Here is an 18,704-nt window from a genome sequence, read left to right on the forward strand (position 1 = left end):
CTCTTGGATTCAAACCTCTCAGCATATAAAATGATCGAGCAGTTCATAAAGTCTTCTGGCAAACCACAGCCATACTCTTTAGCATGGGAATATGCCACTAGTGGCAAGGAACTCTACCTAATGAAAGCTTGTGTCAACGCTACAGTTGGATTTTATTTCTTAATTAAAGAAATAACACTTAGAAATTATCTAGGTTTCTGAATTTGAGAAGTTGTTCACTGAGCTACTTGATGTTAACGGTCTGAGGCAGAAAGAGAGCATGGACTATGCAAACATTACTGACCCAGAGCTACCTGGAAGTCCCACCATCATGAAGTATATCAAAACCCGGCTCTATGGGAAGCGGTCAACAGGGAAATATATTACACATATGCCAGAATCGTGCTTCCCAGTGGCCACTGACTAGAGAGCAGAGGATGAACTAATGATTATCCCAAATGGTTTAAAAAATAGTTTAACCATTGCAGCAACCCCCTGCACAATGTTTCACTATTGTCTCTTGAGCTCTTCAGTTATAAATACAGATCAGAGAAAACAAGGTAGCAAGGTAATGCTCACCATAAAGAAAAAGGGCAGAATTAAACTCAAGAGTCTTCTCTAGTATAACAATGTAATGTTTGGGTTTGTGAGTTTGGGGGTTTTTATTTGTTTTAGACAGCTACATACTATTTCAGGAAGGACGTATGTTTCCACTCATCCATCTCAAAAAATCCTTAATAAAGGTTCTCCTTGATGAAATATAAACAATATGTTATGAACTTAAAGCCAGGTCTTCAGCCTATGTCTTAGAAAGCTCTGATATACTGGCACTTCATAAATAGGAAACACCTTCAAGTTGTTCCTCAATTAAAAAGGTTCCATAACTGAAAGCCTGACCCTTTAAAAGAAAAAATGTGAAGATAAATGACATAGCTGATTTGCATTCAGCCTGAATTCAAGCCTTAATCTGAAAAGTAAAATCCTGGCTTCACTAAAGACACAGGAAAGGATGTTTTGATATAAGGGTACTACGATTTGACCTCATCCACTGTCCCCACTCGGACTGATGAGGCTTTCACAAAGACTGACTGACATGTTTTAATAGCCTGAGCTACAGCTGTAATTTCTTAGCATCTCTGCAGCACTCTTACTGCACTCTTATAGTTATATATGCAGATTATTATGATTGTTAATCAGTGCTAGTGCAGGTTTTATCAAAATCTCGAATTTTGATAATCTAATTAAACCATCAAAATCAGCCAGTTTGCATGTCACCATAAGCTGTGATGGGGAGAGCAGAACAACACTGACAACAGAGCATCCCTATGGTATATTTGGTACACTTGTGGGCAGAAGTTAAGGCAAAGTTTTGTCTAGATGTTAAAAAAAAGCATTTGGAGTAAAACAGTCAAATATCTCAGTGCCTAACATGCCTAAAACACAAAACGTAAGCACTTCACCTAATAAGAGCGTGGCAAGGTTTTGTCAGGTCACCCAACCAGCTACTTTGGAAAGCTTCTCTAATCATTTCTCTAGCATCCCTCTAAAAGTTAACACAACCTTAAATCTTAACCTGTAAAATCAATATTCATAAATCCAATCTCCTGCAATTCTACTTTCTATAAACTCCCCACAATTTCCTACATTTTGCCACCTTGGACATCCCCGGTTTGGAAAATAATTGCCATCAGAATTACATAAACATCCTACCATCCCGAAAGATTTCCTACTGGTTATCCTTCCTTGTACTTAGCTTATAGCCGTCAAATGCCCAATAAACCTTTAGTACTTACAAACATAAGACGTGTAGGTATGTTGTCTGATTGCACCAAAGGATTTTTATACAGCCAGATCTCTTCTGGCTGGATAACTCGTTGGAATGGATCCAAAAATTCTGTAAAACTGAAAAGAATAATTAAAGATACAATTTTTTTTCCCAATTAACAATGATAAGTAAAAACCACAGAAGAGTCCTGCTGATTTAAAACTTCCCCAAGGTTAATTATGGTATAACGCGCATGAATCCTTATAATACGTTTCTATCCTACCTCACTGCTTTTTAGTAATATAACCTTCACAAATATACCTTTCAGAAGTCTATGTTCTACAACTTCATGACAGGTCCATAAACTTCAGGGTGGAGAATAAATTGTCTTTTTTTGTTTTGGTGGGAGAAGTGTGCAAAGAATATTGTGGGATTAGAAAAATCACATAGCAGATGTTTTATACCCAAGAAACCATGTATGAAATATCAAATCCAAAATGTGCCTCTCAAATGTCAAGATCCAGACTTTGAAGCACGACAGTTGTATTTGCAGGATCACAAATCAGAGAGAAAGAAGCAGCCCAGACAATTCCTTCTACTGATAGAAAGAACAGATAACTTCAGAGAATATCTCTGAAAGAGACTTACTCCTAAAACAGGATGGGTTCACAGAAACACATTCAGATTGCCACTATTTTGATTTGGCTATCAGGCTTAAGAAGAATCTAACTCTACCAGACATGTCTCATTTTATCAAACCTGACTGTTTCAATTTCCATTCTCCTGTCATTTAGCTCTCTTAAAAAAACAAACCATAAAACAAGAAATGAAACCAATGAACAAAAGAACCAAAACCACCCAGTTTTGTAATTACGTTATTTTGAAAGGAAGATCATCAAAACAAAGAGGTTGAACTTACATTGTTATGTAGAAAGTAAATTATTTGTGTGGGTATCTGATCCAGCACTGAAAGAAGCAGTAACTGTGATCTTTGACTGCAGTAAGAAGTTTCAACAGCTTTTCAGGACTCCATAAATTGCCTCTATTCATTAAAACCATGCACTATTTTTTCCTTGGAGTCCTTCACTGTCCCTGAACTCTTCTTAGCTCTGAAGACATATCAGCCGTCATGGGAAGTTTTGCCTTTACTTTCCATTACCCATTTCAGGGCTAGTTTAGTAGGACTGAAAGAATGGCTGTGGAAAGCAGACACAGGGACCAACTTACTCCAGACTGGTTTTACCTAATGAGCCCATGGAGCCAGACAGAACACAGAGGTGCAGTGGCCCAAATCTGTCTTTACTGTAAATTTCCCAAAGCCAAGAACTTTAAACTTCCCCCCCCAAAAAATGGTTTTGTACAGGTAACAGCTACAATTGACTCTGTAAATAGAAAAAGCTCAAAGCAATTTGTAAAGCAGAGTAAAATTAAGCCATACATGTGCTGTCCCTTTGTGAAGACAAGTCCGCAAACCTAGCCAGGTCAGCGATTTCCCAAACAAAACTTATCCAGTCTTCTGGGTCTTAGGAAATCTTTCTTTTTACCTCTTCTGAGCAATGACCAGCTCTTCTTCATTTTCTTACCGCAGAGTATAATCTCTGCACCAGTTTCAGTCTTCCACATCCCCAGCACATGCTGTTACTGACTCCCTTTCCTGGAACAAGCTCAGACTTCCAGTAGAGAGAAGGTGCAAAACTCTGTCTACTCCAAAGAGCCCAACCACCCTCTTCTTCCTAAAACCCAACAAAATCAGCAAACAATCACACACAACCTTGCCACTTGCACCAATAGTTACGTTTCCCTTACTGACCTACATGGACAACCAGATTCTTCTAGAAAGTTAAGGAGTCTGGTATTGCAAGCAGAATATTTACTATTATACTCAGCTTCTTCAAAACCAGAGTCTGACCCTGCTCTCCAAAGCAGGTGCAAAGTGAATTTCAGAAGTGTCAAAACACTTTGTTTCAGAGTTTTCAAGTTGAAAACGTTAATCTTTTTTTATGTTTAAAAAACATTGGCTTGCGCAAAACATGAAGAAGGGAAACATTTACAAAGAGAACATTTCCAGGAAATAAAACACATCTATGAAAGATTCATTTTATATTTTTTCTCTTTCGCTAGAAAAATAAAGGTTTATTTCTGGCCAATGCAAGCAACTTTGTTTCAACTTTCAACTGTGAGTCCTAAAGCGTATTATTTTTATTTTCAGTCTTTAAAGATTTTGACAGCAGCTAGAAGCAATTAACTGCTATTCGAAAGGCTTCAGTGGCCAAGTCAAGTCACAGGCCTGGGTATGACATCCTACACGTCATCTGGGAGAGCTGAACAGCTATACTGTCCAGACCTAACGTTTGTTGCAGAGAGATATGTAGGATCTATGGCCAGGATGTACGTCACCAATGTAAACATGAATAAATAGATAAGCACATGCATGTCTGGGCATATACAAGAAGTGAAAGACGATAGCTGGGTTTCAATAACCGAGCCTTTAACCCAGTCACGTCTTTCCTGACATACTCCCTCAGGTACCTGCAGCTCTGGCTCAAAGAACTAGGACTCCTGGATATGCTAAGGAATGCCTTGAAGAACAGACACATTCTTTGACATATCCAGGCCTTGAAGCATTTCTAATTGCAAAAACCAACCAACAGACAAACATTTATGCTTCAAGGTGATCACAGTGTATCGATGCACCAGTGTGCTTCTGGAAAATGTGTCACACTAGACCAGAGATTTAAATAATTTGACATAAAGATAGTTGACATTATGCATGTCAACAGAGTTAAAGGTTTGGGGCTCTTCTTGTTCTTTTGTTTCCGGTCTCCTTCTAATGGAAGACAACCAAGATTAAAGTATAGTTGTTTAAATCTGAGAAATTAAGCTAAAGTCAAACGTATCGTTCTCACAGACATCATAATATGACACCACAAATACATGCTAAGTCATAAGATTTCATTCCCTTAAGAGCAAAATAGCACATGCAGAGATGAAACTATAATAAATAACATAAATAGTATTTGATTCCAATTAAAGACTGATTTTCTGATTAGTACATACTGTCTTTGTACTCTTCTAAAGAAAGATTTATTTCAACATATTGATCAATGAAACTAATAATTATTATAGTTGCTATTGTATTTAATAACAGCAGATTTGCATATTAGTTCAAACTATGCATCCATTTCCCCCCACGATTTGTGTTCTGAATGTCTTTCAAGAATAGTGTTCAAATGTGCTGAAACATACTGCAAAAAATAGATTAAAATGCTGAAACCAGGTTATGTGGGGCTGGTATCTGGCTGATACCCACCACAGAGGCACAATCACTTTAAAATCATTACTGAAAGAGGAAAACGAAGAGAAGCAGAAGGCAGCAGATCCTGCCTGCATGAACAGTAGAACAATACAAAATAACCGGTTAAAGGGAAGTGACTATCTAAAAAGAAATCACTTTTTTTTCCATCTTCAGAAAGAGCTCAGCAGCTAATTAAATTTTTATGCTAAGACTCATAAGAGAACAATTCTGCTCTCATTTTTGAAGCATCACTGATGGGCAACTGAATACAACATTTCACTACCTTGAAGGCAATTCCCTCTGTACCCTATTAAACAATCATGAGGACATGCTGGTTTCTAAGCAGCCTGACACTTAGTGATCTATGTTCCTTCATTCTAACCAAAAGTACAGTCTATAACTATTCATAAGCCAGCACAAGCTTGTTTAAATGAGTAGATGTTACTGGAAATGAATGTAGTCCTTGGATAAAGAAAACTGGTTTCTAGACATTTTCTATTCTGTCTGAAAATACAAGCTCCATCATGTAACGTCCCCTGGTAGCAGGTGGGCAACTCAGGATGTTTACTTCATATTAGCACGTTAAATTTTAGTATTAGCTTTTTAGACTTACTTTTTCTGCATGTTGACATACTCATGCGACATTTTCAACACTTTAACAAGCAAGGTTGTGAACACTTCAGCCTAATAACATACAATAAGGTACAAAAATTTAACTTCAAGAACCTTTAATGGTGAAATTCAAAGCAATCTAAGGGAAATGGCAACCCTAAAATACCCTTAAAAACATCTGTGAGGAATAGGTACCCAAGTGCCTGAGGTTGCTTTAGACATTCCAACATTCTACCTACAATATTACACTGAGAAAAATGTTCTTTTCTGAGGACATAAGCACTTCCAAGGTACGTTAACTTCATTTCCATTTAGCAGCATGTAGCCATGGGAGATAGGTTCTATACAAGCACCACATCACGAACTGATCAAGGTAAAAGCTTTGTGATAATATGGACAAATAATGAGGGATTTTTTGAAACCATTCACTGGTAGTGAATGAATCAAACATTGTGTAAATATCCTCATGGAGTCTTTGATCTGTGCTTCCATCATGTGTTTCTGTTGTGGTTTAAGCTCACATAAGTAACAGCAGGGTATTGTCTGATACCTCACCTTACTGTTTCAAACACTGCTTACAGTAGCTACCATTCCTTGGCGTTCAGCAGCACGAAATCAAGTAGCAATGACATCTGGAAATCACTAACATCAGAGAAAGAGCAATAAGCAGTACTGCACTGGCAAAGTTGGTAAGGTAGAAAACTTTGAATGCTAGGGAAGTACTTTCCCAATCTAGCGACAACAACAGGAATAGGATAGATGGTCCCATTAGGACTGTATTTCTGTATCCTGTTACAGCAAGATAGAAGCTACCAGCAATGAAATCATGTCTAGCATTCACCTTAGGAGCACTTTCTAGTGTTTACAAGGACTGCCACTGGCCAACAGCTTCATTTTCAGAGTAACAATGTGAAATTACACAGGGCAACCTTGGGGACTTGGATATCTGCTTTGTTGGAAGAGTTCCTAGCACGCTGGAAGGTTAAAGACTGCTCCCTTGTTTTGAGCATCAAGTAAAGGATGTACAAGGCGATTTTCAACTAAGGGATGTACAAGGGGGGTTTTGTTTGTGTGTTTGTTGGGGGGGAAAGGGGACATTAGCCTTGTCTCTTGCAGATAAAGTTTGTCCCAATTAACAAGTGACAGTAACTAAAAGAGGACAGAGAATTACACATGACATGACAAAGCACCAAAAGAGAGTGAACGTGAACTTGTGATTGTGTTAGGGTTTTATACCAGATACCTAATGACCTCCTCTTTTTAACGCTGTTTGTAAGCAGATTGGGTCCTAAAGTAGCTTTGGATGCAACTCCTCATTGGAGCAAGTACTGAAGAGACAGCAGACGTTCATGATGTGTATAAATCACCTCTGAGGGCTTGTGGAAGAAAAGTCTGGCTCTGACCACCATTCCCTGGTTGCAGAACTCTGTGTGGGCAAACCAACTGCTGCCTCTCCCACAGAAACGGGTTAGCTGCAGATGTGCTGCTGGAACTCTATCATGCACTTACTCACAGGGATATTTCCTTGAGTATTCCCCAAACTAGGTCCCAAATCTAGTAGTAAAAGCTTTTATAATGTACCTGCTATGTTAAATTGTGCAATCAGTTGTCCTGACACTAAAACTGTGTAGTTGTGAGTAGCATCAGGGATGCTGAAGTTGGTAAGGCCCCAACATACAGGGTGGCCTCATTACAGAATATGCAAGCAATACGTAACTCATGTGAGAGGTACCCACACAACAGATTCACAGCACCAACATTTTGAATGAAAAGCCATAAAGTAGAACACATCATAGGGCATAGCAGCTGTGGAGAGAAAATGATCTTCTGAAAGACAGGATTTGCTTTACGGGTTTCCAACAAGTGACTTAGGCTAAACAGAAAGACCCTCTTGTTGATACAAGCTGGGTACACCGCACTGAACACTCCTTATTCACATCACCTCCGCTCACATTTGAATGGAAGACATCAACTTATCTATTCTGGAACATATTAACAGTGGGAAAAGCATTCATGTCATGTTATTTGATATACCTGGAGAGAAAACTTACCCTCATTCCATGAGAAAACCTGGTCTTCTTTATTCCCTACAGATAATAGTACGGAAAAAAAGAAATGTAACTTTTTAGTGGTTATTTTGGGAACTCCTGCAAAGACAGGAAAAATATGAAAAGCTCAAAATGGTGTGTGGCTGGAATGCAAAATTAACAGAAGGGAACAGGATAATGACGAGGTGAGATAAGAAAAAATGCCTGTGATTTATCACCATCATTCTGGTCTCCACAGAGTTGGAGCAGTTCAGTTTCTGAAATGCTGCTGTCCATGAGCGTTAGCATGATGAGATAGCTTTGTGTTCACATAGAGGTTAGCATAAGGAAAGAGATCTGAGCCATTTCATTTCTAAATCTGGGAAATCCACAATTCCTCAGCCATCAAGAAGGGAATAAGGTATTGGTTTACAAAAAACTATGACCAAGAATCAATTATTAGTGATGAACTGCAATTTCACCTAGGAAGGAGCAGACATAAATTAAAAATATAACTCTAGTTTTGATAGAGAAACTTTCCCTATAGTTAAGGCACAACACTGGGTATCAAGAGATTTGATGTTTTCTGCCACTGTTTTACAAAGCAAGGTGGGATTATTCATTCCAGCAAGAAGTGGCAATACCAGTATCAAAGCAAGACTCCTAGTGTGGTGATTAACTGCACTGGAATTGTGACAAAAATTCAAGTGGGAATGCAACAGCTTTAACTTCACCATGGAAATCAAAAGTAGAGTTAAGTTTAAAATATAATAGAATTTATATTGCAATAGATACCGATTGCATAAAATACATATATTAGTTGAATTGAATATGAAATTGATGTTGATTGGTTCTTCATTGGCTTTGATGGAAACATGTTATTATAACCACCATGTTAGAACTTCCCTAAAAGCAACTAATTAACTAATTTACATTCACATTAAGATACAGAAGCACAAATTATCTCTACCTTTTTAACAGCTAAAACCTTTTATTTCCCAATACAACGCCATGCAGCGTATACACCTACCACTTCTGATGAGCAATCTATTCCTAATGCAAAGCTTTACTGAGTTTGAGTGTCCTGCAGGAACACAGGGTAGTTAATATTCACAAGGAACGCCCTACAAAGATAATTCAGAAGCTGGTTTTATTGCTTCAAAAATTAGAAGATCTGATGCCCCTCTTCATTTGCAGTAACCTTCTGTTTGTAGGCACAAGGAGCACTGGCAGAAAGTAAATGGTAAGAAATATGTTGCAAAAAAAGCTTCTTTAATTCCATTCTTATTCAGCGACGAATGCAGCTCTGGGAATAATGCAAGTTGGATCCATTTTTTATAAATTCCTTGGTTTTGAGAAGCTAAAACAAAGCCTTCATACACTTCCAGATGACATCTGACTTTCTAATCTGAGTGTATACAGCTTTCCCCCCTTTTAGTTCTGTGGGTAAGCTTTTATGCAGAGAGGAGCACAAAGTCAATGGAATTAAATCCTGGGCTGATAAGGACAAAGGACAATATTTTGGGGGAAGGCAAGTAGAGAACTGGTTCTCAAGGGTAGCTGGGCTTCAGATGAGTCAGTCTCACTTAATGGAGAATATCTGTGATTGTTTTAAATTAGCTAGCAATCGCAGTGTGGCATTCAATTAGCACATATGCCCACATCAGCCCTTCAGATAGATGAGAAATCATTTTGATTAAGAAGGGATTGAAAATAAATGCTGATGCAGTTTTAAAAATAAACACATTACCATGGCTGTCATACTCCCCAGACGCACTGCAAGAAGACACCTTCCAGTATTTTAGTTCAGTCTTACTAGCAGGTTTCCCAGATTTGCCTCATATCCACTGACTTAACGTCTATGGGAGTATGACTTCTTCCAAAGACAAATGACCACCCTCTCTGCTCTTCTCCTTTCAGCTAGCATTGCACCCCAGTCAAGGCGAGCTATTCCTGGGATAGCAAAGGTACTACTCCAGGGATAACAAAGCCAACCACAATGTGGTACAGGTTCTTCAACCAGAACATGCCTATCTAGATGATGGAGCCTGCGCCATTTGGTGCCTCTGAATGGTTATTGAGCCATTGTACCCTTCTCTGATAGAGCATCTGGGGCTGTATTTACAAAGGCTTTATTGGCTATGCCTGAGATTAGGCTCGAGTCTGCTACAGCATGTGACTTGAGCCACATGTACCCACACTGATATTATATAAGCACAGAAAGAGGTTGAAACCAGACACAACCCCTCTGCTCAAATTTTCTCTTCCTTGTTTGGTCCACATTCAAGATACAATATGAATTAAGTGAATCAGCAAGGAGGCAGCAGCTGGGGAGTCTGGGCTCAGTTAAAAGCTCAGATCTGGAGCTAACAACAATATAGATGCACAACAGGAGATTGAAAATAAATCCTGCATCTTACGAAATAATATATAAATGAGATGCAAATGTTCTTAGAATACCCAATATGAAATAGTGAACCATCAATCTTTTCACAGGGCTGAAAATGAGAGGGTAGCCTGGAGTTCTAAACCTAACATTACTTTCCTTAGTACCTAAAGTATACCTCTGCTGCTTTCTCAATCCCTGGCATTTGAACTCTCTCTGGGTAAACAATTTCCTTCCTGTGACATTATCTGAGTTGTACTAAACCCAAGAGGAAAAGGAAAGGATTATCTGAGCATGCATGAATAGCACAAGAACAAGCAATTAACATCACCAGCCTCTTGTTCTTGCGCTCCTAACACAAAACCTTCCAGTTCATATACTCTTCTTGCTCATGGGCTGAGCACTCTGAATGCAAGTAGCACTAAATATCGCTGAGTATCATTACTGCCACTATGAAGTGATTGAATCTAGAAAACTCCCACTCAACAGGAATAAAAATGAGCATCCAGGCATTATTATACTTAACTAGCTTAGATACAACATTTTCACCATCATTTCTTCTTTACAAAATGGGACTATTTGGAAATGAGCAGTGAAAGGAAGGAAGAGGGAACAGTTGGTCATGCTACATTGCAGCTTTGAACAGAAGAGCATGAGACATGAGTGAGTATACCGAAACAAGGAAAAAAACACTGCAAAATGAGTCAAATTGACATATTTTGGCTTGGTTTACTTTTTTTTTTCCTTTTCTTTGACCTAATATTGAAAGTGATCTTTGCATCCTTTGCTTTCCGGTCAGCAGGATATAAAATAAACCATGCTGAGACAAAACCATTTTTGTTTTGCCATTTAGCAGCTCCTGAGCTGTAAAAGCAGTTCAGTTCTTGTGATCCCTGCTCAGGAGGAGCAGGGGTACACTTCAAGCACAAGCCAAGCAGCTCTGAGCTGCTACTTATTCTGTCAATGTACAATACTTCAGGCAATGCAGTACAGCTGCACTACTACAGAGATAATTAACAGTTGTAGTCTTACAGAAATAACACATGCCAACAAAAGGGAAACTATCGGCTACCGTTTGCATTGTATGATCTCTTTTTAGTTAATAAAAAGCATGATTTATGGTATTATTACCTCTGTGCTCTACTTCTACTAAATAGACCCTGTGTTGTAAACTATTTCACAAAAGCAATTTTAATGTGTCTGTGTCTGAGGAGAAAGGAGAAATGAAAGGATCAGTATATGAACACTGCTGGAGCCTTTAGAAGTTCCAAATCTGGCAGTTGGACACGAATCTTACGTGAAAAATAGAATTCCTGTTACAGGCTTAAATCACCTAAGCACACACCTGAATAATGAACCAAAACATGCTACAGACAGTCCAAATTTTGCTTTTGATGTTTTTTAATGCTCATTTTTATCACATCTGAAACTGTTTTCAGCAGAACAACTCAACAGTTCCCTGGACAGCAATCCTAGCTTCACAGCAACTTGGCAGAGCTGAGTAGTCTGAGAGTTTCTTCTGCTTCCATACGTATCTGCCACACTCCTATTGACTGTAGGCTTGGACCTGAAATGCAAGTCAGGAGTTAAACTCACAAAAATGCCAAGTTTCTCATAGCGACCAAAGCTTTCCCTCTCAGTTATTTCAGTCCCTCCATCGCTCACTCCTTCTCCAAAAGTTCCTTTGTAGCTCACTGTTACTTCAATGCTACTCACTCCTCTCCCTCCTGCAACAGCTCTTTAAAGAAGTGACAATTTAGCCCTAGCAACTTATTCAGAAGCAATCTCTAAAACACACTAAGACGTTCCTCCATGCTGCAGGATCTCGTCTTCACCACCCACTGCTCCCTAATCCCATCAAAAGCCCCATATCAAAAACCTACCACTTCTGCAGAAGATTTTTTCTTTCTCACTCAGCTTTTCACTAGAACCTGAGTTTTAATAACATGAACACATCTTGATAATTTGCTGCCAATTTATTTTGCCTCTATAATATGTGTATTACATGAATGTTTATGATTCGCATCCCATTCGCTATGCACCACTGTTCCCCTTAAATATATGATGGACAGACAGAGACATGACCTTGAAAGAGGACCTGTATGGCAGTGAAGCTTATCGCCACATAATGTTATATACTCAAGGGGTATGGGCTGAATAAATGTGAGGACTAAGTAATATCAACCAAATTGTCCCCAACTAGAGCTAAGTGACAAAACACATTCTCAGACTACTTTTTTTAAGTAAAACACTTTGTGATTAATAAAGTGGCACTTTTCTGGCCAAGTTATTTACTAAATCTAATACAGATTTACAAGTTGTTTTGTTCCAGTTTTTCCTTCACAGTTGCTGTCTGCAATGACTTCATTACTCTTTGGGGGAAAAAAAAGAGACCTGCCTAATGATATTCACAATGATATCCAACTATATTAAAGTCACTCAATCCAAAACCACTTGTATGAATAACTACACATTCCAGAGCATTAATAATGTTCAAGAAAAAAAGAAAGATATAAAGATATAGTAATGAAGAATAGGAACATCATTTTTAGCATTTTGTAGCACTGACTGAAGTCCAACATCAATAGTAAAGCACCTTGGGCACTAGATGAATGAAGTTTTTAATGGCCTCTCTGCAGGCTATGAGAGTACAGTTCAGGCTATTAGATCTGTTCTCCCATTAGTGAAAATTGGCAGCTAATGAAAATATAATACTTTATGTCAAATGATAGTCTCCTCTGTTGTTTTTGATTTGCAAGGCTTCACAACACTGGCAGGGTGCCACAAAACCTTCAGAGTTGAAAGATTTCTAAGCTGACATTTACATCTTCATTATAGATTCTAAAGTAGTAGCAAGACTTCTCACTCAAAATAGAGTAAGATGCTGAACCACAAGATTGCAGAGTGAAACATTTCACCTAATGCAGGATTTCATTTCCCCCGCAACCCCATCAGCACAGAATACCTAGAACATGATATCTGGTGTGGTGCTGCCCTCCAGCCAAAAGGGATTGTCAGATTCTGCTCAGCCTTTGCTAAAGTGCTCTCCAGGTAACAGTTTTCCTTGCTGCCCATCAACACCAGCTAAAAATCTCATACAAGAGATTTTGCTTTAATGTCTTACAACTTCCCCACACACATTGGGATGCTCCGCGGCAGCATAAACTACCAAGCGGACTAAATCCACTAAACTGACTCATGCCAGCTTACAGGACCACCTCGTCTGTCTCCTGGCAGCAACACAGCAAAGCAAAGCTTTGTGTAAAACACTCCTGAGATACTACAGTGTAACTTGCTTTTTAAAACTACCATTGGAGGAAACCATACCTGAGGCAATATGCCTCTGGTAATCTATCACAGCACTCAGAGTCCTTATAATCCCCACATTCAGCCTAAATTTCCCTTGTTACACGCATAAAAATCTTTCCTTTCTATGCAATTCCCGAAGGACACGAAGAGCAGTTTGTCTTCTTCACACAACTTTATGGCAGCTGCTTACATGTGAAAGTTACTGCCATGTCTCCACAGATTTCTCAATTAAACAGCTGCTCCCAGAAAAGGTGTTTCTATACCCCTGTTGCCACCTTTCTCACTCCCTCACCCCAATTCTCTGAAATTCATCTGCATAAGTTACCTTACTCAGCTACTTATTATTACACCACCCCTTGTAACGCCCTTACTCTAGCCTACAGTAAAACAATTCCCACTTACTACATTTTATCTATGAGCAATTTTAATTAAAATTCAGTGGTATTTCAACAAGGAAAACATTTAGCTATTTGGATAGTAAATGCTTAAGAGTGTTTTGTATTGCAGAGAAATAAACAAATACAAAACACAGTGACTGTAGCAATCCGATTTACAACAGAGAAACATTCCTAATCTAGTTTTCTGCAGTCACAGATTTTCTTGCATAGCAATGACTTGTGGTCCGATGATCACAGATTTACCATTTACAAGGCAAGGGAAAGACATGCAAGGAAAGTGCCTTTAAAAGCCATGTAGGTATGAAAAGGTATGTTCATGCGCCACATCGGATAACTTTTCTCTTTGACAAAGACAATCTAATTGGATCATCTGTAAAGCAGTTATTCTGATTCAGAAACCACTGAAGCTTTCCTTAATCATTCAAGTGTTAAGCCCCTGCTGTTCCTTAGTGGATCACAGCTAATACTTTAACTAGGCACATATGTACCATCTTTAGCTTTCTCTTTTTGTCCACTAATCCTTGCCAATATAGATGCAGCACTCAAGCATCCTCTGTTCAAGTATCTGTACAGTGCTTACTACAGAAAAAAGTCACAAAATGCACTGTTATCCTTAATCCACTCTTAGTGTCAATAATTCTGTCAAGTATTTCTAAGTACTCACTTTTCCGTCTCCAACAGATTACGAGACTATAAAGATCCCCCTTTACTGTGCCAGGTATGAGTGCATTGTCAGCAGTTGGACTGTGCTTTTTATTAACATCCTTGCTCTAAGCAACGCACTTGTGCCACAGCTTGACTGTGCTTAGATCAAAATCAATTCTTTAAAAGAAAAATTTCCCTTACAGAAACCCTATCAATCTTAGTAGCGTCCTCACTATAAAACATCCGCAATCAGAGCTGGGAGCAAAGAAATACAAAGTGCCAAAGTCACCGAGTAAATAGGATTCAACAAGAAGAGACACAAAGTCACCATTTACTCCTCCAAAAGTCTGGAGCAGATGCTTTGGCATTTACAACAACATCCTTTTTTAGTATGTATTCAGCCCTGAGTTTAGCCACGAACATCAACTGTTAATCCAATCCTATTAAGAGGACATTTAGAATGCCTGCCATTAAATCCCCTTTTTTTCCCATCTGGGACTTGGCAAAGACAAATGAAATGAACTCAGCTCCACAATCTAAAAGCACTGATACAACAGTCTGTAAAAGGCAGTTTGTCTTCCGCACACACCAAAGCCTGCCCAAAGAGACAGGAACACTTTCTCCTGACCAGCCGTTATCAGAGTCAGTAAAATCCTGTTCTAGTTTCAATAAATAAGAAAACAATGGACCCAGAAGCTTCAGCTCAGTGAAATGCTGAGCACCCGTGGTGGGTTGACCTGGACTGTATTCCAGCTGCTCACCAAAGCTGCTCTGTCACTCTGCTCCTCAACTGGACAGGGGAAAGAAAATATAACAAAAGGCTCATGGGTTGAGATAAGGACACAGAGAGATCACTCGCCAATTGCAGTCACAGGCAAAACAGACTTGACTTGGGGAATCAGTTTAATTTATTACCAATCAAATCTGAGTAGGGTCATGGGAAAGAACATCAAATCTTAAAACATTTTTGCCCACCCATCACTTCTTCCTGGGCTCAACTTCACTCCAAAACTCTCTACCTCCTCCCCACAAGTGGTGCAGGGTGATGAGGAATGGGGGCTGCGGGCAGTTCATCACACGATGTCTCTGCTGCTCCCTCCTCCTCAGAGGAGGACTCTTCACACTCTTTGCACTGTGAGATCCCTCCCACAGCAGACAGTGTCCGTGGACTTCTCCAATGCGAGTCCTTCCCACAAGCTGCAGTTCTTTATGAACTGCTCCAGCGTGGGTCCCTTTCATGGGCTGCAGTCCTATAGAACAGACAGATCCACTGTGAGTCACAGTTCCTGCCAGCAAACCCACTGCAGCATTAATGGGCTCCTCTCTCCACAGGGTCACAGGTCCTGCCAGGAACCTGCTCCAGCACAGGCTTCCCACAGGATCACAGCTTCCTTCATGCATCTCCCTCCTCTGAGGTGGGGGATCTCCATGGGCTGCAGGTGGATATTTGCTCTGCTGTGGATCCCCATGTGCTGCAGGGGCACAACCAACCTCACCATGGTCTGCACCACAGGCTGCAGGGGAATCTCTGCTCCTGCCCCTGGAGCACCTCCTCCCTTCTCCTTCACTGTGCTTGTGGTCTTCAGAGCTGTTTCAGTCACACATTCTCACTCTTATCTCTGCCTGAAGTTGCTGTTGTGCAACAACTTTACCCCATTCTTAAACACGTTATACCAGAGGTGCCACCACTGAAGCTGATGGGCTCAGTCTTGGTGGCATATCCATCTTGAACCCCGCTGGCACTGGTTCCATTGGACATGGGGGAAGCTTCTAACAGCTTCTCATAGAAGACACCCCGTAGATCCCCTGCCACTGAAACTTTGCCACACAAACCCAATGAAATACCAAGTGTCTCTGTTAGCTTGGTAATATTTCATAGATACTAGGATAGGCACATGGGCTTCATATCACACTAAGTGTAACAGGTATTTATGGTCATTTGTTTTTACAGTAACCTTTCAAAGACACAGAAATAAGCAAAGTTAAAATTTGGGTTACTTTGTGATCCATCAGCTACATTCAGTGTATTACAGAAGCTCCATGGCATTCTAATTCGCCCACCACTTCAGAGGTAAAACAGACTCTGCTGAGCACTAGAACAAATCTGTTGCTTGCCAGTGAAGCTTAATATGCAACCTTTGATATATGTTCTCCGATCCTAAGCACCAGAAAGACTACGGTCTTTTTTATAGCAGGTCTTCCCCTTAACTGTTCATTAACCCAACTCGGTGAACTAGACTTCCACCTGGGCCACCAAACTGAATCTTTCTCTCAGTACCATCTAAACTATGGTTTGCAATACAGTACTTGTTTTTAAACAGGTTAGTAAGCAAACATGTTGACGTTCTCACTTCCTATTGACATTGCTGTTTGTGAAACTAACACTGAAAAATCTCCAAGCATATTGAATGGGTTTGGCTACCGTCCACATACCTCACAACAAAGAATTTTTCAATGAACAACGGGTGAGACAAAGAAGTATTGGTCTCCCTTTTCTGATGAGAAATTAGGGTGCACAGAAATGAAGTCCAAGACTTTTAAGATCAGAAGCCAAAAATCAGTTCCAAGAAGTCCGAATTCTGGGATACTCAAATGAAGGACACAAAAAGATTAAGAAGCTCAAGTAGCCAAATACCTGCTTCGCTTTGAAACATTCAGCTAGAGAGCCTAGGCTTTAAAGGTGCTTTGAAATCTTGGTCCAACTGATTTGTGTCATTTGGAAGCACTTTTGTCAGCACGAGAAAATAAATCTTAGTGTCTCAGACTGGTGATTTCTTCTTCTCAATACCATTTTGTTTCTATTACCTACACATCTCTGACTGCTCATGACTCTCAGCTCGGTCTATCCTCCAAAAATCCAACAGATGCAACAGAGAAAAGGCAAGTGCAAACTGTGAGAAAAGTAAAGCAGCATTGTGGAATTTCCTCAGCTAATTGATGTTCTGTCTGTGTTAACAAGACTATAATTTATACTATCCTTTATGAAGGCAACATATGTAGGATATCCAGAAGATCACCACCCATGACTACTTGAAAGAGCTTTTCACGCTAAGTCATTTCATGCATATTCATAACTGGATTAAAGTCTTAACATTGTAAACTTGTTAGAAACCAAATATGCACAGATTCAGCTTTTAGTCACTTAAAGCAGAGTGCGAATAGGGCACACACAAGATGCAAGCATTAGTCAATATTGTGCACTCACACGTGTGTAATATGTATATAGCCTGCAGATAAACATTTATTCCCAAGGGAGGCTGCTAATGAGACTCTGCCAATTACTCTGAATGACATTTATATTTGAATCACATCACACTCACTGAAGAACTCCAGGTTTGCTGAAGTTATCCTTGAAAGACTGTCTTTTTAATCAATTAAGCCAGCTCTAGAAACATCAAGGATAGGCTGTTGACAAGTCATTGGGCTAAATATACAACACATGCAAATTCTTCTGTTTTCCTACCAAGAAAACAAAGTGCTCTTCTAAAACTTCTGAAACAGATGATAATGTTTTCCTTGTAGGAGATAACAAAATACGTGTTCCTTTTAAGGTAAGAAACTAAGACATCCCTGTTGGTAATTACAGGCTCACTCAGAGCTACCACTCAATGAATTGTTTCTAGGACAGATGAAGAACACTGTTTTAAGGGCATCACTCTTGTGTAAAAATACCAGACTTGCTCACAAAAGAATTGTCTTAACTGTATAAAACCAAGTCACCCGCAGCAATTTGCGTCTCATCAAGCATTCAGTTAGTGACAAATGCCACTGTCCACATGGACCAGATGAAAGACTGGCCATGTTTAACATGTTTTAGGATTAATTGGGCATCTTAGAATGCTCCTGGTGATAGGAATAAGTACAAAACAGATGCAAGACCTTAAGTCAATCATTCTTCAAAGTAGTGTTTGATTTTTTTCCTATAAACAGAGTACATGCCCACAGTTGGCTTACTAAACAATAGACCATTTCTACTTCCGAGACCTTACATGAAAAACTTCACTTTAAAAAAATCCAATTCTGTACTCATAGATACTTCTTAATAAGTAAAAATTAAGCAAACAAAAATATATTTGACAATGTAGTCAGACTGTAAGGTCAAACTATAGGATGAGAATTTTCTTTGCCTAGTGGGCAGCAAACCATCTACGCTCATTAGGATCACTTCAGCCCAGTCAAAAGGTGTAAGGCTAAAGGTAGGTAGTTGGTTATCATTCCTTGCCAAGTGGCAAGCTGGAACTTCAAGAGCTGTTTTTACTATCCTCAACTCTACCAGACCTCTACATGC

At 39.4% G+C, this 18,704-nt stretch overlaps 1 protein-coding gene across 2 annotated transcripts in view; it reads right to left on the minus strand.

Moving 5' to 3' along the window:
• Window positions 1–18,704, minus strand: part of PLPP4 (phospholipid phosphatase 4) — a 60,900-nt gene that overhangs the window by 38,524 nt on the left and 3,672 nt on the right. For both annotated transcript variants that reach the window (XR_009967888.1, XM_062635320.1), the window contains exon 2: window positions 1,773–1,881. Coding sequence is in view for 1 of the 2 variants with exons in the window: in XM_062635320.1 (XP_062491304.1) it covers window positions 1,773–1,881 (109 nt within the window). In the remaining variant the exon portion in view is untranslated. The remainder of the gene's footprint in view (window positions 1–1,772; window positions 1,882–18,704) is intronic.

Source organism: Pezoporus occidentalis, unplaced genomic scaffold (genome assembly GCF_034315485.1).
Source record: "Pezoporus occidentalis ecotype Australia unplaced genomic scaffold, CSIRO_AGI_Poc_V1 ctg45, whole genome shotgun sequence".
Lineage (NCBI taxonomy): Eukaryota > Metazoa > Chordata > Aves > Psittaciformes > Psittacidae > Pezoporus > Pezoporus occidentalis.